Source organism: Oryctolagus cuniculus, chromosome 14 (genome assembly GCF_964237555.1).
Source record: "Oryctolagus cuniculus chromosome 14, mOryCun1.1, whole genome shotgun sequence".
NCBI classification, from domain to species: domain Eukaryota; kingdom Metazoa; phylum Chordata; class Mammalia; order Lagomorpha; family Leporidae; genus Oryctolagus; species Oryctolagus cuniculus.
Genome location: NC_091445.1, coordinates 81760294 through 81786391, shown reverse-complemented (window position 1 = coordinate 81786391; position 26098 = coordinate 81760294). Strand labels below are relative to the sequence as shown.

The window sequence follows — 26098 nt, the reverse complement described above, 5'->3', positions numbered from 1 at the left end:
ATTACTTGAAAACTGTGGTCCAGTGATCTAAGGAAGAAAATTTGATTTATCTTCTATTGACCTACAAACATTAAAAAAAGTATTAATATGATAGCCTAGTAAAGTTTGACAGTGGGTAAAAGTTTTTATGGTAGTTGGTGAAATTTAAATTTCTATGCTGATTTTTTCTCTGAACTCTATTCCCTTATTTCTATACCTTTCTACAGACTTTCTACATAAATATAGTGTCACCTTTTGAAATTTTCTATACTAAACATGATTGCCTTTCACATCCATTTAGTCATAAAATCTTGAATAGTCTTCTTTCAAACTCTCATACTTTTCTTTCCTATTTCACTCATCATCATTGCACATCTAAACTACTAAAGACTCCTGATTTCCCTGCCTTACATTTCTCACATTTTCCACAGTTCTATCTCAGAATTTATCTTATGGTAAAGCAATTTTGTCATACCTCTATGCAAAGTCTCTAGTAATTCCCGTTGTCTAAACTCAAGCTAACATTCTAAGTTCTCCATAATGTCTTTTGATTCCATCAATCCTAGCTTCTACCTATTTTCAGTGCAAAAAAATTTGCTGCAACTAAATTGATCTCCTTTTGCTTGCTGATCACATCTTGATTGTATTATACTCCCTACTTCTATTCCCTGTGTACAACTTCTCCCTTTTGAGATCTTTTCATAATTACATTGAACCGGGGCTGGCACCGTGGCACAGTAGGTTAATCCTCCACCTGTGGCGCCAGCATCCCGACCCTGGTTCGAGTCTCGGCTGCTCCTCTTCTGATCCCACTCTCTGCTGTGGCGTGGAAAGCAGTGAAAGATGGCCTAAGTGCTTTGTCCTCTGTACCCGCATGGGAAACGAGGAAGAAGCACCTGGTTCCTGGCTTCAGATTGGCACAGCTCCAGCCTTTGCGGCCATTTGGGGAATGAACCAATGGAAGGAAGACCTTTCTCTCTCCCTCTCACTGTCTAACTCTACCTCTCAAATAAATAAATAAAATTAAAAAAAAAAAAGATAATTACATTGAATCAAGAAGTAGTATGCCAGAGTGCTAGTCTCATTCTGCTCTTTATTAGATATTTTACTTTAGGTAACTCATTTAATAATTAGGAAAAGTCTCCTCAGTTATAAAATTAAGGTGTCAGATTATATAACATCCAAAAGCCCTTCCTCCAGTTCTGTTATATGTACAATCATGTTACTCACCCTCTTATTTTAACTTTATAACACTCTTCTGTATTCTTATTTCAACACATTATTATACTACTTTAATATATCATTTTCATAGCTCGATGCAGCTCTATGTTTTCTAGATTGTTACTTCTTTTGGAAAATGACTGTATTTTATATTCTAAGGTCCAGTACTATTTGTAACTCCTGAATAAATACTTTAAGGATGACTAATGATCCATGTATCTAACCCCAGAATAATAGTTAATATAATTATAAAGTGTTATATGATTTTTAATATTGATTTTTTAAACAAATAGAGCTATATAAATAAATATAAATCAAGTACATTTCTAAAACTCAAAATAAATAGGCTTTTTTGAACTTATATGTTAGAAAATAATAGTCCTATTATTTTGGATTTATTTTCATAATAATATATTTATTTTAACTGCATCATTGAAAATGAGAATATATTAAGGATTAAATGTATGTTATGAACTTCTGATTATAATGAAATAAGTTGTAGCCAAACCAGCATCTCTACTGGGAAAAACTAGAAAGTTGAATGACACATAAGTATCTGTTAGAGGGTTTGGAAAGCTGCCAAGGAATCTAAGCCATGAGAGGCCAGTTCCTAGAGAGAAGGAAAAGTTACACAAGTGAATTTGACTTTCTACATGCTCTTCTCCCCTTTGGTAATTTGCCATTTCTTTCTTTCTTTCTTTCTTTCTTTCTTTCTTTCTTTCTTTCTTTCTTTCTTTCTTTCTTTCTTTCTTTCTTTCTTTTTAGATTTTTAGAATTTTATTTATTTATTTGAAGGGTAGAGTTACAAACAGTAAGAAGGAGAGACAGAGAGAAAGGTCTTCTTTCCATTGGTTCACTCCCTAAATGGCTGCATCGGCCGGAGTTGCGCCAATCCAAAGCCAGGAGCCAGGTGTTTCTTCCCAGTCTCCCATGCAGATGCAGGGACCCAAGTATTTGGGCCATCTTCTACTGCTTTCCCAGGCCACAGCAGTGGGCTGGATTGGAAGCTGAGCAGCCGGGACTCGAACTGGCGCCCATATGGGATGCCAGCGCCACAGGTGGAGGATTAACCTGCGCCATGGTGCCAGCCCCATGCCATTTCTTGATGTAGAGCAAGAGACCAAGATGGCAGACTTTGGATAACCTTCTCAGAAAAGGCAAGAATAGCCAGTCCCCTGCCTCCTAGAGATGTCTGTGTCCTATTTCCTGGAACCTGCAACTGTTTCTATCACCTAATGAAAAACTACCAAGCATACCAAGAAACAGGCCCTCAAAAAAAAAAAAAAAAAAAAAAAAAAAAAAACCAGAAACATACTAATATCTCTAGGCCTAAATGATTTTGCCAGTATATTTAAAAGTGGCACCATTTTTTTAAAAAATTATTTATTTCTTTATTTGAGAGGCAGAGAGAGATCTTCATCTGTTGGTTCACTCCCCAAATGTCTACAACAACTGGGGCTGGGCCAGGCTGAAGCTAGAAGCTTGGAGCTTCTTTCGAGTCTCCCATGTGGGTGCAGAGGCCCAAGTGATGGGCCCAAATACTTGGGCCATCTTCTGCTGATTTCCCAGGTACATTAGCAGGGAGCTGGATCAGAAGAGGAACAGCCTATACTTGAATGGGCACCCATACGGGATGCCCGCACTGCAGGCAGAGGCTTAACCTTCTTCACCACAGTGCTGGCCCCAGTAATACCAATCTTATAAAACAACTTAAAGAGGATAATGAAGGAAGAAGAGACATTCACAGACTTGTTTTATGAGGTCAGCATATCCTTGATTCCAAAACGTAATAGGAACGTTGTAAGAAAAATTACAAAAATCCTAAACAGGCTGTTAATAAGCAGAATGTAGCAACAAAAAATAATATCTCACAATTGGACAGAATTTAAAGTTTTTATTTATTATTTGAAAAAAGTTACAGAGAAAGGAGAAACAGAGAGAGAGAAAGAAATCTTCCATCTGCTGATTCACTCCCCAAATGGCAATAATAGCCAGGGCAGGCCAAAGCTGGGAGCCAGGAGCTTCATCCAGTTTTCCCACATGGATTCAGTGGCCCAATAACTTGGGCCATCTTCAGCTGCTTTCCTAGGGGCATTAGCAGGGATCTGGGTTGGAAGTGGGTCTTGAGCAGGCACCCACATGGGATGCCAGTGTCACAGGCAGAGGTTTAACCTGCTGTGCTACAACAGTGGCCCCATAGACAAGATGTATTACAAGAATCAGGGATTTGTTTTTGTTTTTGTTTTTGTTTTTGTTTGACAGGCAGAGTGGACAGTGAGAGAGAGAGACAGAGAGAAAGGTCTTCCTTTGCCATTGGTTCACCCTCCAATGGCCGCTGCGGCCGGCGCACCGCGGGCGGCACACCGCGCTGATCCGATGGCAGGAGCCAGGTACTTCTCCTGGTCTCCCATGGGGTGCAGGGCCCAAGCACCTGGGCCATCCTCCACTGCACTCCCTGGCCACAGCAGAGAGCTGGCCTGGAAGAGGGGCAACCGGGACAGAATCCGGCGCCCCGACCAGGACTAGAACCCGGTGTGCCGGCGCCGCAAGGCAGAGGATTAGCCTAGTGAGCTGCGGCGCTGGCAATCAGGGATGTTTTAACACCTGAAGATCAATATAATTTGTTCTGTTAATAGGGAACAACTACATAATCATCTTGATACATATAAAAATTTAATGAAAGTCAACTTTCATTGAACTTTCAATAAAAGTTCATGTTTTAAAATTTTTCATTTTAAACACAGAGGAACAGAGAGAAGCAGAAAAAAAGTAAAACTGCCATCTGCTGTTTCACTCCCAAAATACTTGCAGCTACGCTGGACCAAGACCTGAAGCCAGAAGCAAAACCAGGAGCCTAGGAACTCAATGCTTGTCTACCATGTGGGTGGCAGAAAAGCGGTTACTTGAGCCATCATTGCTGCTCCCAGGGTCTGCGAGTAGTCGGAAGTTGGGGTCGGGGACAGAGCCAGGTATAAAACTCAAGCACTCTGCTGTGGGATTCAGGTTTCTTAACTGCTTGGTTAAATGCCCAGCCCAAAGTCTGTGATAACCTACTAGGAATGGAGGAGGAATTCCTTAATTTGATAGAATAGCTATTTTAAAATTAAAATATTATATTTAGTGATAACAGGTTGAAAGCTTTCCCTTTGAGTTATCCCCATTCTTCCAGTGTTCAATGTTGTATTGCAAAGCCTAGCTGGGACAATATTGCAAGGAAATAAAAGGCATAGGGATTAGAAAGAAAACATTTAAAATGATTATGAACATAGAAAGACATGATTATGAACTTGAATACCCAAAGGATCTATAGACAAACTATTAGAACTATTACAATTAAATTTAGCAAAGTTGCCAAATATAAGGTCCATTATGTTCCTGAATTCCAGATAGTTATAAAATAAAATTTTAAGAGCAATCTCATTTTAGTATCAAAAATTGTCATATACCTAGTAGTAAACTAAATGAAACATGTACAAAATCACTCAACACAACAGAAAAAACTATAGAACATTATTGAAAGAAATTAAGACCTAAGTAAATAAATAGTGGAATGTATCATCTTCAAGAATTAGAAAGGTCAGTATTATAGAGATAATGTTCTTTACACAGTGATCTGCAGAATCAGTGCATTTCCAGTCATGATTTTAGAATTCTTTCATGGAAACTGACTAGCAAATTTTAATGTTTATATGGAAATGCAGAGACAAGACCCTCTTGAAGAAGAATGAAATTGTAGAACCTTACTGCCAGATATCAAGAGTTACTGTCAGGGCCGGCTCTGTGGTGTAGTGGGAAAAGCCACCGCCTGCAGTGCTGGCATCCCATATGGGCACCAGTTCAAGTCCTGGCTGTTCCACTTCTGATCCAGCTCTCTGCTATGGCCTGGGAAAGCAATAGAAGATGGCCCAACTCCTTGGTCCCCTGCACCTGCATGGGAGACCTGGAAGAAGCTCCTGGCTCCTGGCTTCAAATTGGCACAGCCCCAGCCGTTGCAGCCAACTGGGGAGTGAACCAGCGGATGGAAGACCCCCCGCCTCTCTCTGCCTCTCTTTTTCTCTGTGACTCCAACTTTCAAATAAATAAGTCTTAAAAAAAATAAAATAAGAGTTATTGTTGAGGCAGGCATCTATCCTAGTAGTTAAGACACAGATTAGGACACCTGTGTGCCATATTAGTTCTAGGGTTCAATTCCTGGCAGTGAACTAACAGATGGAAGATCTAGATCTCTCTCTAGCTTACTCACTTTCTAAATAAATAAACAATTTAAAAAATACCCAGCTCCAGCTTCTTACCAGTGCAGACCCTGGGAGGAATCAGTGATGCCTGGAATACTGGGCTCCTGCTATCCATACAAAAGACCTAGATTGCGTTCCCAGCTCCCAGACCCAGCCCAGTCTGTCATTACAGGCATTTGGGGGGAGGGTGTGAACCAGTTGATGGGAGTGTTGTCTTTCTGTCTCCCTGTCTCTGCAGACTTAGTGTAAAGCTATACTAGCTACTTAAGGCAGTGTGATATTAGAGCAAGAAGGAGGAAAAAAAAATCAGTAGAATAGGATAGAGAATCAAGAAACAAACACAAATATGTGCAGTCATTTGATTAATAAAAATAGTAATGCAGTAGTGCATTGGAGAAAGGATGACTTTTTTCATAAATGGCACTGGGTTCACTAGCTATCCAGTAAAAATACTAATCTTAGACACAAAAGTCAATGAGGGTATGGATTATAGATCCATAAATGCTATAGAAAAAAGCTATAGAAGAAAACAAAAAATGTCTTCATGACCTAAGATAGGCAAGTCACAAAAAGCAGAAAGAAAAAGGTGGTAATTTTGCATTAAAATTAAACACTTAGTAAATTCAAGTAATTCTTAATAAAGTATTTATTGCCTCTCCATTGCATGTTAGAATTAAAGATTCAGTGGTGAGCAAAACAGACGTTGTCCCTGGCCTATGTAAAAGAGCTTTAAGTTTAACGAGATGAGACAAAGAAATAGTCAGCTCTGAAGAGGCTATTCTGGGAAATATGTGCAGTGGTGTAGCAGTGTCACCTCACCCCTGGGGAATTGAGGGATGCCTTTCCAGAGTAAGTGCCCATGAGGCTGAAGTGAAGGATGATGAGTAGCAGTTATCCAGATCCATACTAGGGAGAAGAGAGGCAACGCTGAGGGAACAACTGAGGAAAACTCCTTTGGGTAACATTTTAAAGTCTGAAGTGTGCTCAGTATGGCTGGAGTACCAAATCAGAGTGACCAGAGATAAAACCAGAGAAGCAGAATCTATATCATGAGGAGCTCTGTAAATTTTAAGGAGTATGATTTACCCCCTCATGGGAGGCTAAATAAGCCATTGAAGAGTCTAAACCATGACAAAACCTGAAAAAAATAAGTTGGCATTTTAGATAAAACAGACTGGATATGTTGCAAATAGGTTAGAAATTAGGCAGAGGAGAGGCAGTAGGCCAGGGAAGACCAGATAGTGGCCTGACTAGAATATGACAGTGGGAAGATAGATAAAAGAGATTTATAAAAGAGAATTGATAGTCTTGGAAATTAGTTAGCTATTGTGAAAAACCAAGAATGGTCATTAAAATGAAAATCAGAAACCACAAAATTTGATACCATTTTAATCTTAGGTTGACTGTAATAAAAAAAATAGTAAGTGTTGAAGTGGATAAATGATACCCTCTCTATTGGTAGGGGATGCTGCTGCTTTTGAAAACAGTTTCTCAAAATGTGAAGCATGGAGTTGCTCAGTGATTTGGCATCTCCACCCCTAAGTGAAACGAAAACATATGTTCACATAAAAGCTTGTATGCAAATGTTTATAGCAACATTATTTCTAATAGCCAAAAGTTGACACAGCTGAATGTCTGCTAGCCGATAAATGTGTAAATAAAATGTGGTAAATCCATACAATAGGATACTACTCAAAAAATAAAGAGAAATCGAGTGCAAATATATGGTACACCATGGATAAGCCTTGAAAACATGCTAAATGGAAACAGAATGAAAGAAGAAAATAGGTTAAATGAAAAACTACAACAGACTACTTAGTACATAATTTCATCTGTATGAAATCCCAATGGTAGGTATAGTCCATGGAGATGAAAAATTGGTTAGTGGTTACCCAGGTCAGAGGATGGGGAAAAACAGGGAGTAACTGCTCATGACAATGGGATTCCTTTTTGGGTGATGAAAGTTTTATGAAGTTTATTATGGTGATGTTTGCACTGCTCTGAATATTCTAAAAACCATTGAAGTACACAATTTAAATGGGTGCATTGTGTCATATATGGATTATATTTCAATAAGACTGTTCTTTTTAAAAAATAATTATTTCAAGCTGGTGCCGCGGCTCACTAGGCTAATCCTTCGCCTGCAGCACCGGCACCCCGGGTTCTAGTCCCGGTTGGGGCGCCGGATTCTGTCCTGGTTGCTCCTCTTCCAGTCCAGCTCTCTGCTGTGGCCCGGGAGTGCAGTGGAGGATGGCCCAAGTCCTTGGACCCTGAACCCACATGGGAGACCAGGAGAAGCACCTGGCTCCTGCCTTCGAATCAGCGTGGTGTGCTGGCCGCAGCAGCCATTGGGGGTGAACCAATGGGTGCAGCACGCCAGCCGCAACACACCGGCCATAGCGGCCACTTGAGGGATGAACCAATGGAAAAAGGAAGACCTTTCTCTCTGTCTGTCTTTCTGTCTGTCTCTCTCTCTCTCTCTCTCGCTAACTCTGCCTGTCAAAGTAATAATAATAATTACTTCAATGTTCTCTATCTTGGGAATTGTTTTTTATGAGCTATATCATTATTTATGATACTGAAGGGGAGTAGAGGGATGAGTTCATTTTGAGATTTGTTACATTTGAGAGATTTACAAGAAATTTTAGTAAAGATAATACAGGGGTTGAGCTATATATGTCAAGAATTTAGAACTCGATCTACACTGAAAATACACATTTGCAAGTCACTCAAAAAAAGGTGGCAGCAAAGAGAAGAGCACCTAGAACAAAACCCTGAGAAAGACCAATATTAAATAAGGACAGAAAAAGGAAAACAAAGCCTGCAAAAGACAATGAAAGAGCATAGCCAAGGAGGAAAATCTGAAGTATAGAATATAATGGAAGCTAATGAAAGGTTGTTTTAAGAAAGATGGTGTAGTCAGCTGTGTGAATATTATTGATAGGTAAGATAAGGAGGTTATTGGTGATACTGGAAGAACAGTAGTGGGAATAAAAATAAGATTGCAGCAAGTTGAGAAATACATGGGAGATAAGGAATTCAAAATAAAATTTGTATGTGAAGAGGACAAAGTAAGATTATTGGGAATGTAGGGCACAGAGGTTTTTTGTTTTTTTCTCTAAGGAGGGAGGTGCTTTTAAGATTCAGCTTGAATTTGTTGCTATTACAAATAAGCCAGTGGGCAAAAAGATCTCTGTGAGTGAGATCCCAGTGGAAAGAACAGGTCTTCAAAGAGGGAGGTGCCTTTCTCTGAAGGGAGGAGAGAACCTCCACTTTGACTATGACCTTGTCTAAACAAGATAAGAGTCGGAGAACTCAAGGGGCTTCCATAGCCTTGGAAACTCATGACTGGTGCATAGGGAGATTATTGATGCCATAAACAGGAGTGTCAATTTGTAAAGTCAACAACAGGAGTCACTGTGCACTTACTCCTCATGTAGGATCTCTGTCCTTAATGTGCTGTACACTGAGGCTTAATGCTATAACGAGTACTCAAACAGTATATTTCACTTTGTGCTTCTATGGGGGTGCAAACGACTGAAATCTTTACTTAATGTACACTAAACTGATCTTCTGTAAAAAAAAAAGAAATTATCAATTCCCAACTTGACTCTCACTGGGATTAAACATGACAATAGGTCTGATCTGATTTCATCATGATTTAAAAAAAAAATCATCTATTATTTTTCACTTTATGTTTCTGTGTGGGAACAAACTGTTGAAATCCTTACTTAAGGTATACTAAGCTGATCTTCTGTATATTAAGATAATCGAAAATGAATCTCGATGTGAATGGAAGGGGAGAGGGAGTGGGAAAGGGGAGGGTTGTGGGTGGGAGGGACGGTATGGGGGGGAAAGCCATTGTAACCCATGAGTCGTACTTTGGAAATTTATATTCATTAAATAAAAGATAAAAAAAAAAAAAAAAACAAATAAGCCAGTGGGGAAGAGGTTGTAGACACCCAGAAGATAATCTCTGAGGTGAGATTTCTGACAGTGTTAAAGGGAATCGGAACACATGTAGGGGAATGAACTTTTAAACAGGATGGAATCTTTTTCCATGATAATGAGAGTGATGAAGAAAAAAGGACAAATAGAAAAAAATGTTTGCTAAGACATTAAGGGAATTCTTGACTGAGTGCCTCCTATATTCTCATTGAAATAAAAGGTTAGATCACCTGTTGTGATTTAGTAAGGATGTTTGTAGAAAGTGGAGAAAGTTTGAAGTAGCTGCAGAACATTGCAGAGAATACTAGTGAAACACAGTTGGACTGGCAGTCACTACTGAAAGCCCAATTGAAATGAATGATCTTTTGTAGTAATACCAGCCTGCCCATTAGAAGATTTTCCTTCAGCTGGGTACAGATTGGCCAAGTCTAGGCTATGGGCAGTACCGGCTCCTGGCCTCTTTTTGTAAACAAACTGTTACTGGAACACAAATAGCTCTTTTTTTCTCTATGGTTGCTTTGGTTCTACAATGGCAGAGATGAATATTGGTCCTCAAAGCCCCTATTTCTTTATGGAAAAAGTTCCCAGGGCCTTGGTAGACACACCTGGCTTTGGTGTGAGGAAGCAACCATTTCAAGTCATCCAGGGTCAAGATCTTGAAAAGTGAAAGGATCATGAAAAAGAACACTAGCAATTAACAAGTAGTGAATATTGGAATTGAAACTGGAAAGAGAAAGAAATGGACACAAGGGACTGATGGGGTCCCAGAGTTTATTCAGATATTTTGAGGGTTCTTGCAGGGGAGAGGACAGATGATAGACTGTTGCAATGCATGATGTCAGAGGAGGAGCGTTCTGAGATTGTATGGTGCTGAGAGGCAGGTTGCCGGCTAGACCATCCATGTGGATGCCGAAATCTCCCACAGTGATCAGGTTTTGGGGCTAACGTTGTGGCACAACAGGTTGTGTTACCATCTGCTACACCAGCATCACATGTAAGTGCCAGTTCAAGTCCTGGCTGCTCTACTTCAAATCCGGCTCCCTGCTAATGAGCATGGGGAGGCAGCAGAGGATGGCCCAAGTATTTGGGCCCCTTCCAACCATGTGTGAGAACTGAATGGAGTACCTGGCTTTTGGCTCAGCCTGGCCCTGCCCTGGGTGTTACAACTACCTGGGGAACCAGTACATGAAACATTTTTTTCTCTCTCTCTCCCTATTTTGTCTCTCTTTCTGTGTAACTCTGCTTTTCAAATAAATAAATAAACAAATCTTTAAAAAATAATAGTTAAAAAAATAATCAGGTTTGGGAGGTACTATATCCCTATGTTTAATTTAAATTATTAACAATTTAAAAATAGCTAAAAGTATGGAAAAACTAAATAGAAAATTTATTGCTTTGTTTTTATAATTTCAACTTACACTTTTAAATTTTCTTTTGATTATCAGACTGCAGATGTATTTAATTTTGAGGAAACAGTTTATAGCCATCACATGTCTCCAGTCGCCACCAGGCATTGCTTGGTAGCAGGTTTGTACAAGTTGTCTTTTTAAAATTTTTTTTTAACATTTACGTATTTATTTGAAAGAGTTACAGAGAGAAAGAAACAGAGATTTTTTTTAATCTTTTTTTTTTTTTTAAGATTTATTTTATTTGTTTGAAAGGAGAGTTAGAGAGAGAAAGATAGAGAGATTTTTCTATCCACTGGTTAACTCCCCAAATGGCCACAACAGTCAAGGCTGGGCCCAGCCAAAGCCAGGAGCCAGAAGCTTCATCCAAGTCTCCCAAGTGGATTGTAGAGGCTGAGAGAGAGAGGGAGAAAGGGAGGGTGGGGATAGATAGAGGGACAGAGGGAGATCTTCCATTTGCTGGTTCACTCCCCAGATGGCCACAATGACTGGGACTAGGCCAGAGAACGTAGGAGCAGGGTTCAGGGGCCCAAGCATTTGAGCCTCCTGCTGCTGCTTTCCCATCCCATTAGCAGGGGTTGGATTGGAAGTAGAGCAGCCAGGACACAAGTCAGTGCCCATGAGATCAGCGCTGTGTCACAGCAGATTAAGTCACAGCCTGCAGCACTGGCATCTCATATGGGTGCCAGTTCAGGTTCCAGCTGCTCCTCTTCCAACCCAGCTTCCTGTGAATGTGCCTGGGAAAGCAGCAGAAGATGGCTCAAGTGCTTGGGCCCCTGCACCCACATGGAAGAAGCTCCTGGCTCCTGCCTTCAGCCTGGCCTAGCCCTGTCAGTTGTGGCCATTTGGGGAGTGAACCAGCAGATAGAAGATTTCTCTATATATTTCTCCTTCTCTCTCTCTCTCTGTAACTCTGCTTTTCTTTCTTTCTTTCTTTCTTTCTTTTTTTTTTTTTTTTTTTTTTTGACAGGCAGTTAGACAGAGAGAAAGGTCTTTCTTCCGTTTGTTCACCCCCCACATGGCCGCTATGGCCAGAGTGCTGTGCTGATCCGAAGCTAGGAGCCAGGTGCTTCCTCCTGGTCACCCATGCGGGTGCAGAGCCAAAGACTTAGGCCATGCTCCACTGCCTTCCCGGGCCACAGCAGAGAGCTGGCCTGGAAGAGGGGCAAACGGGACAGAATCCGGCGTCCCGACCAGGACTAGAACCTGGTGTGCCGGCGCCACAGGCAGAGGATTAGCCAAGTGAGCCGTGGCGCCGGCCTATTAACTCTGCTTTTCAAATAAATAAATAAATAAATAAATAAATCTTTTAAAAATAAAATTATTAAAAAAAAAATCAGCGCCCATAACAGCTTTACTCACTATACCACAATGCTGGCCCCTTCTTTTTACTGTAACGTATTGAAAATTTCTCCCTTTAAATCTACTTAGGTTTGATATAAATGTTTTAACTGAAATGAAGATCACAATTTTACTTTCTAAAAAAGCAAATATATGCTACAATTTATATTCAATTCAACAAATATTGTACAAATCAGGCAATGTGTTAGTAGCTAGGAATAAATGATTAGAAGCATATTTCTGTCCACTATGGAGTTACTTTTAAATCACCAAAGTTTTAAAGGTTTTACTTGAACAAATAAGGTGGTTTTTCCAGTTTGACACAATAAAATGTGGAAGTTACTTCCTTCTAAGATTTTGATTCAAATTAAACATCCATTTTTATGAAAGCACCTGCAGCAGTAACCTTCACATACAGGCTAGGTGTTGGCCTACCTGAATAACGTCACTTAGGACTGGCCACATCTCACAACCTGGGTGCTTGGTTCACTGCCCACCTCTGGCTCCTGAGTTCCTCTTTGTTGCTGATGTAAACCTTTTGAGACAGCAGTGATAGCTCAGTTAACTGGGTTCCTGCCACCCACAGGCAGGACTTGGATTGAGTTCCATCTCCCTGCTTCAGCCTTGTGGGCATTTGGGGAGTGAACCAGTAGACAGAAGTGTTTCTCTCTCCCTCTCTCTTTGACTTTCAAATAAATAACATACATACATACATATGTTATATATGGCATAAATAACATATGTACATGTGTAATGTTCATACATAAGGAAGAATAAATGTTTTTGTGTTATCAATTCCCCGATTACATTATTTCTTTGTATTATGTGAGTCTCTTTGCCTCTTGACATCAGTTACCTACTTCATCTATAAGGAACAATTTGTTTTTGAAGTCTTTCAGTCTGTGTCCAGAATTTCTGTGCATCTATTACTAGTAGCTGGAAATATATCATTAACTTGGAAAAATTAAGCTATTGAAATAAAATGATATAATGTGATAAGGTGGTATGAAGTTATATAAATTTAATTTTCTATCTAAATTTTCTGTTTTTTATATTGTACTTTAGTTACTTCACATACAAAGGGATTTCAAAAAGTTCATGGAAAATGTGTGTTATTAAAAAAAAGTATGGATTTCAAAAGTTTTTGTGCCAAGATTAAGCTTAATCTTTTAATTCTACTTTTTCACAGAACTTTCTGAATCTCCTTCATGTAGTTATCAGGGAAGCCCAGGTATTACAGACTACCTTTGTACCTTCTTGTGAATCTACAATTATTTCAAAATAAAAATTAATGTAATAACAGTTCTGTTACTAGCTAGGTATAGCCATATTAAAATATGATTTCTAATAAACATTTTATTTTAAATCATTGGTGTTTATTTTTATATTACTACATGGATACAGTGAAAATGTCATGATTTCTAATGGTTGTCTTGTTTCTTTTTGTAGATAATTTATAATAAAATTTTCTTAAAATGCTTTTGTTTTTGTTTTTGTAGTTGGTACTAGAGGGCCGAAAGTACAACTTTGTGACTTAAAGTCGGGATCCTGTTCTCACATTCTACAGGGTATTTTTTTTTATTTGAAACAACTACTACTTTGAGTAGACCATTCAATAAAAAGAAGCATTATTAACAATGTATTCTTTGTAAGTGACATGACTGATGTATTTTGTGCTATTTGTTAAAGTCAACAGGGAAATAAAGGTCCTTCTGTGCATTTTTCTTATAAAACTGAACTATTGAAGAGAAATTTATATATGCACAGTGGCTGTTGGAGAAACTCAAAGGATATAGAAAATAGATCTAACTCAAAACCTTGTTATTTCTACATTTTAAAAAATGTGCACCAAGGAAGCTTACATCATTACATTTATGTCATGAGCATTGTTTAATTATTGTCTGGCTAATAAGTTAGCATTGTTATTAATAGTTAGCTGAATTTTTCCTCGAATATTTTAGGAAAGATTGAAATGATGCTTTGATAAAGGTATATTATTTAAATTGTCTTTACTATGTTTTATCAATATTAAATTATCTAATTCTAAACAATGAAAAAATGGAACATTGTTCAGGAACACCAGGAATCTTGACAACCTTAATGGAAAATATACATTACCCTTTAATTCCACTTTTTCATGAACATTTTAAAGTCACCTCAGATACATTTTTTATTCATCTCTGAGAAATATATATTAAATGTATCAAAGGAATTTGGTGAGATGGATAGCATTTTTTCTTACATTATCATGAATTTTTATTAATACAAGCTATGCAGATGAAAAGTCTGGTTAAGTAAAAGTGTACTAAAATATTGAAATCCCTTATCCTGTGAACTTATAACCTGTGCTCTCTAGAGAAAAATTTATGTAAATTTCTTTTATGATCAAAAATTGAAGTGCTTTATTTTTATTATAATTTTATAACAAATGTAAAGCTTTTATTCTTTAAAATGTTTATTTTGTGTGTTTTTTTGCTGTGACTTTTTGTTATAGAGATAATTAATTAAATTTGAGTTAAATGGATTAACTGATGCTGGATAAGAACTGTATTTAAAAAGAAAAAAACACTTGCTGTATTGTTATTTCCAAACCCCAATCAGACCTTTTATAATAAATGGCTGTATGTTAAGACTCCTCTATAGACTTTACATTAGCTCTTTAACAAATTATTATAAATATTTTAATATGTAGTCTCATTTTCATGAGAATCAGATAAAATTATTAGCACTTTGCCATATGATTTTTCAGAAATTTTGCAAGACTTTTCATAGAGTTGTATTTGCAGGTCACAGACAGGAAATACTGGCAGTTTCCTGGTCACCACGCTATGATTATATCTTAGCAACTGCAAGGTAAATTGCACTTTCAAATGGTTTTGAAGTTAATGTTAGTAATTAATATTTTTTAAACTACATTTAGGTAAGATACATTTTTTAATACATTTAGTTGCTAGCCCCATAGAAATAAAATATTAAATTGAGAATTATAACTGATATCATCGCAATAAGTCTTCCTTTGTATCATAACTAGCCCTGGCTATCCATCTTGATGATGTTCACCTTTTAGAACAAGGAGAAAACATGAGAATCTATGTAGTAGTGCAAATCTGTGAGCACTACTGGTCAAACAACTATCTTGTATCATTTTGCACGCAGAAGTATAACACTCTGTTAATTTAAAAATACTAGAATTTTTATTCATTTTTTACTAACCAGAATTATTTTGCATCTGATACAACACATTCATTAATTCAGGAAGAAAGATAAGAAAAGTTTAATTACTTAACAGCTATAGGCCAAACCAAAAGGGCTTCATTCCACATTCCAGATTATATGTTAAAACCATGACAGAAAATTAGCCAATCCCCAGGCACCTTGCTTGCTTACAAGTTCAACCAAGCCAAAAGCAACAAGTACTTCTCCTTAATGTCTGTCCTCCTGGCCCAAAACTTCCCCCACTTCTTGTTATTTCACTCCTCTTATCTATAGCCAACAATAGGGTCAATGTAAACAACTTGGGCTTTCTCTCCCCAAATTTTCATTGTAAAAATGCTCTTGGCTGTTAGTCTGGTGGAAACATTCCCAATTGCTATCTAGCCTTGTTTCAGAAGTTGCAGGAACTGGTCCCAGGACCTGGTCCTTTGCTGACTAGGATCTGTAACAGTTCAATAAGCTCTTTGTTTTAGACATTCCTTGTTATCAAGAGTGTTAGTTTAACATCCTGTGCCAAGAGTTGTGCTAGAAACACAGAGTAACCAGTGTTCCAAGAAGCTAATAATCTTGGCATGAGGGATGTAGTTAGAAAATGAGTACTTATTCTTGCTGAAAATTGCGTTAGTAGCAGTACATTTTTGTTAGGTATAATATAAGATAAGAAAGCAGCACTTAATAGAATCAAAAAGTTTTGGGGGATTTTGTGTGTTAGAGGAAAGAATATTATATATTTATATACTCTGGAGAAAGTACCAATAGAAATAGTGAAGATTGGCCAGCGCCACGGCTCACTAGGCTAATCCTCCGCTGGGTTCTAGTCCCGGTCGGGGCGCCGGATTCTGTCCCAGTTGCCCCTCTTCCAGGCCAGCTCTCTGCTGTGGCCCGGGAGTGCAGTGGAGGATGGCCCAGGTACTTGGGCCCTGCACCCCACGGGAGACCAGGAGAAGCACCTGGCTCCTGGCTTCGGATCAGCGCGGTACTCCGGCCGCGGCGGCCATTGGAGGGTGAACCAACGGCAAAAGGAAGACCTTTCTCTCTCTCTCTCTCTCTCACTGTCCACTCAGCCTGTTCAAAAAAAAAAAAAAAAATTGTGAAGATCAGAGCTTGTGGCATGTGCAGCAAGTTAAGTTGCTGCTTGTGTCACCTGCATCCCATACCAGTGCCAATTTGAGTCCTGGCTGCTCCACTTTTGGTCTAGCTGCCTGCTAATGTGCCTGGGAAAGCACTGAAGATGGCCTAAGTGCTTCAGCTTCAGCACTCACATGGGAGACCCAGATGAAGCTGCTGACTCTGGCCTGGCCTAACCCGGGCCATTGCAGCTATTTGGAGAGTGAATCAGCAGATGGAAGGTACTTTCTTTGTCTCTCTCTCTGTCTCTGTCTCTCTATAACTCTGCCTTTCAAATAAAATAAGTAAATCTTAAAAAAAAAAAAAAAAAAAAAAGGAAGAGTAAAGATAAGAAATGGAGGGAATAGTTGTATCAGGAGCTTGAGAAGACAAGAAGGTAGTATCAAGGGTAGTGTAAAGAAAGGGGACACTTGATTTCACATGTGGAGGGTGCTGTGATTCTAAATGGAAGAAGGAAAAGGTAGAAATGAATATAGTTAGGTTTGTAGCTGAGGCAGAGAAGCTTGAGAAATTCAAACCTAGTGGCCTCTATTGTTCTTTAATGGAATAGGACTTGACGTCTTCTGTTGAAAGTGAGAGGATGGGGATATGATTTTTGAGGAAAAAGCAAAGATCTGAAATAACAGATCGATTGGAAGAGAGGTCTGATTCATAGCACATAGGATTGCTAGGTAGATGTACACAGTTGAAGGTGTACTAAGCCACAGAAATCAAAACATTAACAATTTTTGGCGTTTAAAAGAAAGTGCCTCTTCGTCTGAAAATTGTTGAAGTCATGTGTGCAAGGAAGGAAATAAAATCACAGAAAGACTTGTAGGGTGATCAAGGGCCTAATGAGATAGAAGTATTAATTTTAGGGTAAGAAAATTCAAAAATAAAAGGGATAGGAAATAGTAATAAAAAATCTTGATATAAACATTTTATAAAGCTTTTTGTAAAAAGGTTATTACAAAAGCTACTTAATACTAGTTTTATAAAGATCTGTGTCTGTATTTTTTAAAGAATTATTTGTTTATTTCAAAGGCAGAGAGAGAGAGAAATATCTTCCTCCACTGGTTCACTCCCCAAATGGACGCAGTGGCTGGAGCTGGATTGGTATGAAGCCAGGAGCTTCTTCTGGGTGCACTTCCCACTTGGATGCAGGATCCAAGCAAGTACTTGGGCCATCTTCCACTGCTTTCCCAGGCCATTAGCAGAGAGCTGGATCAGAAATGGAGTAGCTGGGACTCCTGCTACGCCACACCACCAGTAGCCCTGAAAGAACCTTGTGTTAATAGTTTACAGAATATGATGTTGACATTTACAGTTTCTGAAGTACACCAAGGTCTAGAATACAACTGTAAGAAGGCTAGTTGACAAGATATGGTGAGGAGACATGCTGGGTATGGATCCCTGCTAGGGTGTGTTTACATTGTTTGTGCTTAACTTTCTTTAAATCATAGAGGAGGTAAGAAGGTTTTAGTTCTCAGGATACCCCAGAAATTTTAATCAGAAACAGAATGAATCTTTCAGTGTTGAGTTGGACATGCCCAAATCTAATCTGTTTCAGACATTTTTTTCAACTGAAAATAAAGAAAACTGACCTGGGAATGGGAAACACTAACTTTTGGCTGACTATTCCAGTGGACAGGTTTGATAGTGATCTTTGAAAAGAACCAAGCTTACAGAAATGAATAAACTGTGAATACAGGTTGAGCATCCCTTAGCCAGAAATCTAACATGCTCCAAAATCCATGCTCAAAAAATTTTAGATTTTAGACCATTTCTCGTTTCAGATTTTGATTTTTCAGTTTAGGGTTTCTCAGCTGGTAAAGGCTATGCAAATATTACAAAATATGAAACTCTTCTGGGTCCAAATATTTTAGAGAAAGGATACTCAACCCATATATTAAAAAGAGATTTACAATTTTTTCGTTCCTGGCTGCCAGAGGATATACTGCCATCATGAAGAACACAGCAACTATCTGGACAAGGAGGTTCATGACCAACCAAATATTTCAGAGCAAAACTGTGGTCATGGATGTCCTTCACCCCAGGAGGGCAATAGTGCCTAACAGAAACGGGGAAAACTAGTCAAGTTGTGCAAGACCACATCAAATTTCATCTTTGTGTTTCGATTCAAAACCCATTTTCGGCTGGCGCCGCGGCTCACTAGGCTAATCCTCCGCCTAGCGGCGCCGGCACACCGGGTTCTAGTCCTGGTCGGGGTGCCGGATTCTGTCCCGGTTGCCCCTCTTCCAGGCCAGCTCTCTGCTGTGGCCAGGGAGTGCAGTGGAGGATGGCCCAGGTGCTTGGGCCCTGCACCCCATGGGAGACCAGGAGAAGCACCTGGTTCCTGGCTTCTGCCATCGGATCAGCGCGGTGCGCCGGCCGCAGCGCGCCGGCCGCGGCAGCCATTGGAGGGTGAACCAACGGCAAAAGGAAGACCTTTCTCTCTGTCTCTCTCTCTCTCACTGTCCACTCTGCCTGTCAAAAAAAAAAAAAAAATTAAAAAATTTTAAAAAACCATTTTCATGGTAGCAAGAAAACTGGCTTTGCCATACTTTACAATTCCTTTGATTATGCAAATAAAAATGAACCCAAACTTGCAAAAAGGCCTTAATGAGAAGAAAAAGACCCTAAGAAAACAGCAAAAAGAACGCAAGAACAGGTTGAAGAAAGTCAAAGGGCCTGCGAAGGTCAATGTTGTTGCTGCCAGGAAATGAGCTTGAGGAACATTGCACAATATATACGTATAAGGAAGTATCATGTAGTTCCCCATAATTATGTATAGCTTTTATATGTCTGTTCATCAGTTAAACTAACTAGGGGCACATAGATTGTGAGATTTTTCTTTAGGAGTTGAGCCTAAAACTGACATGTAATTACGGTTTTGCCTTTCTTCACTTTTTTGAAAATGAAAATAGATATCTAATTACTAGGCAACATAAAATAAAGTTCTCATGTAAATTTTGCCAAAGATTGAGTATAGAAAACCAAATGAAAATACTTTGCTCTCATTATTCACTTCATTCTCATTTTTTAATTAGATTTTTTTTAAAAGCACCAAACCCTTGCTGAATGGATTTTAAGCAAAGTAAAATTAGTTAACTGTTGATTTTTCTGGACAACATTTGAATAACAGAAAAGATGTAGTAACACACAGGCGTTAAGCCTGTGTAGCCCTTCGAGGACAAGATGCTCATGTCTTTAAAAACAATAACATCAAAAGCAGAAGAATTTTGTCCCATGATCTGAAAAACAAAAGTTACTTTTTTGTTATTTTTCACTTATTTGTGCTATTGTCACCTATTGAATATTTGTGCTAATTTGGCCTTTTGTGTGTCTAAATGCTGGAAAGGTAGGTGACTATCCTAGCTACATATGTCAATATAAACATTTATTTCCTCTCAGTGCTGACAGCAGAGTAAAGTTATGGGATGTGAGGAGAGCATCGGGATGTCTGATTACTCTTGATCAGCATAATGGGGAAAAGTCACAAGCTGTTGAATCAGGTAATGAAGGATGCATTAATATAGAAATGTGATAGTTGATGGTTTTATACTGAAGATTTTTAATAATGTAAGAAACTTATATTGACAAATTGCAAAAAAATGTTTTTTTAGAAAGATATTTCACCATATACTAAATTACCGTTGTCTTCTTTAAGATAGAAATAAGTATGGCAGTTTAAATAGCATCTTAATTTTCCAATGTAGAAACTTCTCTGGTTAACTTGCTTTACTAATTTTTTGCCCACAGTGAAGCTAACTGTACTGATTCAATGCCACTTAGAAAGCCACAATAATTACAGAAACAGTAACATTTTCTGCCATTGTGTCAGTATAAATACTGCAAGTTGTAATAAATATGTGACCATGTACCTGAATTACATTTTTACAATAAAATTTAATTTCTGTGTAAAAAATCTGATTCAAAATTAACTCTGGACTAGAAATATATTATAATATACTGTATGAGGGGCCAGCACTGTGGCGCAGTGGGTTAATGCCCTGGCCTGCAGTGCCAGCATCCCATATGGGTATCAGTTCGAGACCCGGCTGCTCCACTTCTGACCCAGCTCTCTGCTGTGGCCTGGAAAAGCAGTGGAAGATGGCCCAAGTCCTTGGGCCCCTGCACCCATGTGGGAGACCTGGAGGAGGCTCCTGGCTCCTGGCTTTCAGTTGGCACAGTTCCAGTCCTGTGGCCAACTGGGGAGTGAACCAGTGGATGGAGGACCTCTCTCTGCCTGTCCTCTCTCTGTGTAACTCTTTCAAATAAATAAATATTTTTAAAAAAGAATAAACTGTATGAAATCTGTGTTTGCTTTAATATTTTTAATTGAATTAGGCTATTGAGAATTATGCTTTCTCAAACGTATTCATTTTGAAAATGTTACAATTTTGATTGAGACTGAAATAGTTATCTTTTCCCTGTTAAAGTCTTTTTAATAAGCAACAGTAATCTTACTGATTTCTTTATTTTTTTTAAGATTTTATTTTTATTTATTTATTTGAGAGGTAGAGTTACAGACAGAGGGACAGAGAAGGTCTTCTGTCCACTGGTTCACTCCCCAAATGGCCGCAATGGCCGAAACTGAACCAATCTAAAGCCAGGAGCCAGAAGCTCTTCTAGGTCTCCCACGTGGGTGCAGGGGCCCAAATACCTGGGCCATCTTCCACTGCTTTCCATAGCAGAGAGCTGGATCAAAAGAGGAGCAGCTGGCATACAAGTGGCGGATTAACTTGCCTTATCACAATGCCAGCCCTGATATTACTGCTGTTAACAGTCCATAGAATGATTTTTGATAGAAATAGAAACATTGTATAAGAGGAAGAAAAGAAGTTTAATTTAAAATTTTAGTGTTAAGCTGTGCACGGAATTGAATTTGAAAGCACAGCTTGCTTACCATAAACATACATACACACATACATATATATATAAAATGTAATCAACATGTATATTTTAAGTAGCTCAAGTAGTTATCCTTTAATATATGTTTTTCTTTACAGCAAACACTGCTCATAATGGGAAAGTTAATGGCTTATGTTTTACAAGTGATGGACTTCACCTCCTCACTGTTGGTACAGATAATCGAATGAGGCTCTGGAATAGTTCCAACGGAGAAAACACACTAGTAAGAGATTTTTAAGTACCTTTTTATATGTAAATTAAAGAAATGAATCTGTGACATGTACTTTGTTTTCCTCTACATTTAACTTCACTTCTTGCCGTTGACTCACAGCTTTTAAAATACATTCTTTTATTTTCCCACCATGTGATCTAGTAATTTTCAACTCAAGACAATCCATGCCCACTACTCCCATCCACATTCCCTATACTTAGTATATGCTCACTGCTCTATACACTTCCTGTTAGGAGTATATCATATTGTTTGGATATGTTAGAGAAGAATGAAAGACTGAGAACCACTACTATAAACTAAAGTTAGAAAGTTAAATGGTCAGATTTTATATTGAATGCTGGAATAATTGTGTTTTGAAGGAACTGGAGTCTTAAGTGGCAGTTTCTAGTGCTATTTTTATGTTTGTTACAGTCCTTGCCAGATGTGTTACTGTTTGGTAATTTACAGGGTAAACTACTACAAGTTTGTAATCTGATAATAATAATAATACATGCATTATTTATTTATAAATTATATTATCTATATGTATATTATTATATTTGTCTTATATAACAAAGACTGTGCTAACATAATTAGTATTTAATATATCCACTGTAGCATATGTCTTTTTAAAAAGTATATTTTTTTAAAGATTTATTTATTTATATGAATGACTTAAGAGGCAGAGGCAGAGAGAGAGAGAGAGAGAGAGGTTTCCATCTGCTGGTTCACTCCCCAAATGACCACAATGGCTGAAGCTGGGCTGATCCAAAGCCAGGAGCCAGGAACTTCTTCCAGGTCTCCCATGCAGGTACAGGGGTTCAAGGACTTGGGTCATCTGCTGCTGCTTTCCCAGTCCATAGCAGAGAGCTGGATCGGAAGTGGAGAAGCCAGGACTCTAGCCAGTGCCCATATGGGATGCTGGCAATGCAGTCAGTGGCTTTACCTGCTAACGCCCTGCACCAGCCCATACTGTCTTTTTTTTTTTTTTTTTTTTTTAATTTGACAGAGTTATAGACAGTGAGAGAAAGAGAGAGAGAGAGAGAGAAAGGTCTTCCTTCCATTGGTTCACCCCCCAAATGGCCACCACGGCCAGAGCTACGCTGATCTGAAGCCAAGAGCCAGGTGTTTGTTCCTGATCTCCCATGCTGGTGCAGAGGCCCAAGCACTTGGGCCATCCTCCACTGCCCTCCCGGGCCACAGCAGAGAGCTGGACTGGAAGAAGAGCAACTGGGACTAGAACCCGGTGCCCATATGGGATGCCAGCGCCGCAGGCGGAGGATTAACCAAGTGAGCCATGGCGCTGGCCCTGCCCATATTGTCTTAAACATCACATCAACACCATGATGATAGTTAGCATTATAGTATACATTTTGCATATGAGGAAAATAAAACATAAAATGATGAGGTAAGCTGCCTGAATTTATATAGCTAGACAGCTATGGAATTTGTAGACTCCACTCTTACTGTAATGCTAATTACATCCACACCCCTTAAAGCATTTATGTAAGTATTAATAGTAACCATTGCTATTGTTTGAAAAGGATATGGCTTCACACTCTTGCAAGCAGTTGGGTAAACCCCAAAGTCAAAAGTTGATAATAACCAACAGGGTGGAACTTCAGTCCAGTCCTTAGGTCACTGGGAGCATGCTCTTAGAAAGTAGATCTCATAAGAGGCTTGGTTATAAACGCAGAGTCAGGCCTAGCTGCTCTTTGTGCTTCATGGTTCACCATATGATGGTTCTTCTGCACACACTCTGCCAGGTGGTAGAACCAGGGGGGCCCAGCCTAGGACTGTGAATCTTTAAAACCATGAGGCAAAATAAATTTCCTTTCTTTTTATAAAGCTAGTTTTCTCAGGTATTTAGTTACAGTTACGAAAAGCTTACTAACACAATCATCTTTTCTCGTTAATAATTCTCTTTCAGATTAACCTACATGTCACTTTTTTTTTTTAAGACTTACTTATTTACCTGAAAGTCAGAGTTATACAGAGAGAGAAGGAGAGGCAGAGAGAGAGAGGTCTTCCATCTGCTGGTTCACTCCCCAATTGGCCACAACGGCCAGAGCTGTGCTGATCCAAAGCTAGGAGCCTGAAGCTTCTTCCAGGTTTCCCATGTGGGTGCAAGGGCCCAGGGAATTGGGCCATCTTGTACTGTTTTCCCAGGCCATATTGGATGGGAAGTGGAGCAGCTGGGACTTGAACAGTCTGTCGCCCCAATGGGATGCCGGCACTGCAGGCGGTGGCTTTACCCACTACGCCACAGCGCCGGCCCCAGGTGTCACTTTCATCATTAATACTAATATTACTATAATGTCACAATTGCTTATATCTAGATTACTTAAGTTTGTGCTAATCCCTCATGTTCTTTATGAGATGCTTCCCTGTCACGTCTCAGGCTAGAAACTTAGGCATTATCATTTATAATTTTTAATCTTCTACTCATATTGTATCATGTCCATGATCAGATCATGCATTCCTTTTCTCTTTGTTTAATGAATATTAGTTGAAGACTCTAAATTGCCAGACAGTATAATATAGCTGTGGATGACACCTAGAAAACTGCCGTCCTCAAGGAGCTTACATTCCAGGAAGAGGATGGAAGGCATCAGTCAATAGATGGATAGATGGGTCAGTTATGTTATAAGAATGAGGGTAAAGTAAAGAAGTACAAAGACTCTGGAATGGGAACATGTATGAGATTCTCGAGGAACAGCTAGGAGGCTCTTGTGTTAGAATAGCAGGTGGGTAACAGGAGATGAGGAGCAGAAAGAAAAGGATGCCAGGGCCTGTATAAAGTTTTGACTTTCCTCTCAATAATTTGTAAAGCCAGTAAAGCTTGAGAGGGGGAAAATGACAGGTGGCTTTGGAAAAGTAGTGTGGCATGTGTGTCAAAACTTAATGTAATAAATAGAATGGTCCAATATATAGGAATATGTAATTTGTTTATGCAGTTGTATTCTGTGCTCTCTCTCTTTCAAAGTGATATTCATGCCCTATGGATTTTATTTTATTTTACTTTATTTTATTGGCTAGAATAATGCATTTAGAATGACTAATACATTTTAAAATGGACTTGACCAAAGTAAGTCATTCATGCAAAGATGAGTAGAGTAACCCAGAAACTCACCTACAAAAGATTCAGGAAGTTGGGCTATTGATCCCGGAAAAGGTAACTTGAAGGGTAAACACACTGTCTTCAAATTTTTAAACGGCTATTAGAACAAGAAACAAATTCCATTCCTGCCATTTAGTAATTGAGGATGTTAGGCAGTATATTTAAGGTAACAACAACTCAGCACCCCCAATTTATAAATTAGGAATATTGTCTAGGTAAAACCCAATTGTAATGGTAAAATAGAAGTATATGGAGTCGCATTGTGCCTGTTAAATAATAAGCATACCATAAATAGTAATGATTTTTATTGCATATTGTTGCCTTATTAGTATTATCCCTATTAGTTAAAAAGGTATAGATATATACTTCTAATGTATGCATAATTATTTATAAATTACATACAGAAACTATTGTGAGTATGTATTAAATTTAGTAAAGTTTTACTTCTTAATTTTTTTTATAAAAAAGCAATAGAAAGTTTCATAATTTCTTCTCATACCTTAATGGATCATCTTGCAAACTCCTGTATGTGTATAAACTATACTCTGGAGACCATTGCCTCATTTAGAATTCAGAACAGAAACCTACAGGGAAGGTTCACAGAGGCAGCTGTTGGCACAAGAAGAGAAGATACAGTTTCCAAGTGTGTATTCTGGTGTTTACTCTCTTAGTTGTATGATTATCAGCCACCTTGTGACTGATAAAGTCAGGAATTGGAATCTATTATTCTTCCCTGTCCTTAACCTAGCTGTTAAATCAATTATAAGGTCTATCTATTCTTCTGTCCTACATTTTTTTATATCTGTATTCCCTTCCATCCTCACTGCTGGAGTCATCTCTGTTTAAATATTCCAATATCTTCTACCTTTTCCTAAACCCACTTCCCAGTGGAACTCTTTCAGTGATTCTTCAGTATTTCAGATCATTAGAACTGAATGCCTTTGCCCATTGTGTACAAGACCTTCATAAAGCAGTGCCTTTTACGTCACCAGTTTTATGCCTTGCCACTTCCCTGTTGTTTTCCTCTTTTCAGACATGCTGAAATACTTTAGTGGTCTTTGGATATACCATCCTCCTCCTTTCTTCCAATAGCTGCCCAGATTGCTGTCTCTGATTTAGAATACCCTTCTCCTTCCTGTCCTAACTACTTCTCAACTTTCAGGATTCATCTCAGGCGCAACCTCTCTTTTTTTTTATTTTTTATTTTTTTTTTTAAGATTTATTTATTTATTCAAAAGTCCGAGTTACACAGAGAAAGGAGAGGCAGGGAGAGGGAGAGGGAGAGGGAGAGGTCTTCCATCTGCTGGTTCACTCCTCAGTTGGCCGCAATGGCCAGAGCTGCGCCATCCGAAGCCAGGAGCCAGGAGTTTCCTCTGGGTCTCCCACATGGATACAGGGGCCA

General features: G+C 38.8%; 1 protein-coding gene across 7 annotated transcripts in view; it reads left to right on the top strand.

Annotated features, from left to right (window-relative positions):
* ERCC8 (ERCC excision repair 8, CSA ubiquitin ligase complex subunit) overlaps positions 1-26098 on the top strand; it is a 67834-nt gene that overhangs the window by 25303 nt on the left and 16433 nt on the right. For 4 of the 7 annotated variants that reach the window (XM_051853760.2, XM_051853759.2, XM_070056736.1 and 1 more), the window contains 5 exons: positions 10829-10910; positions 13630-13698; positions 14917-14983; positions 19865-19965; positions 21463-21587. In XM_051853760.2, the coding sequence (XP_051709720.1) occupies positions 10829-10910; positions 13630-13698; positions 14917-14983; positions 19865-19965; positions 21463-21587 (444 nt within the window). The remainder of the gene's footprint in view (positions 1-10828; positions 10911-13629; positions 13699-14916; positions 14984-19864; positions 19966-21462; positions 21588-26098) is intronic. The other 3 variants (XM_070056738.1, XM_070056739.1, XM_070056737.1) reach the window with 1 other exon arrangement.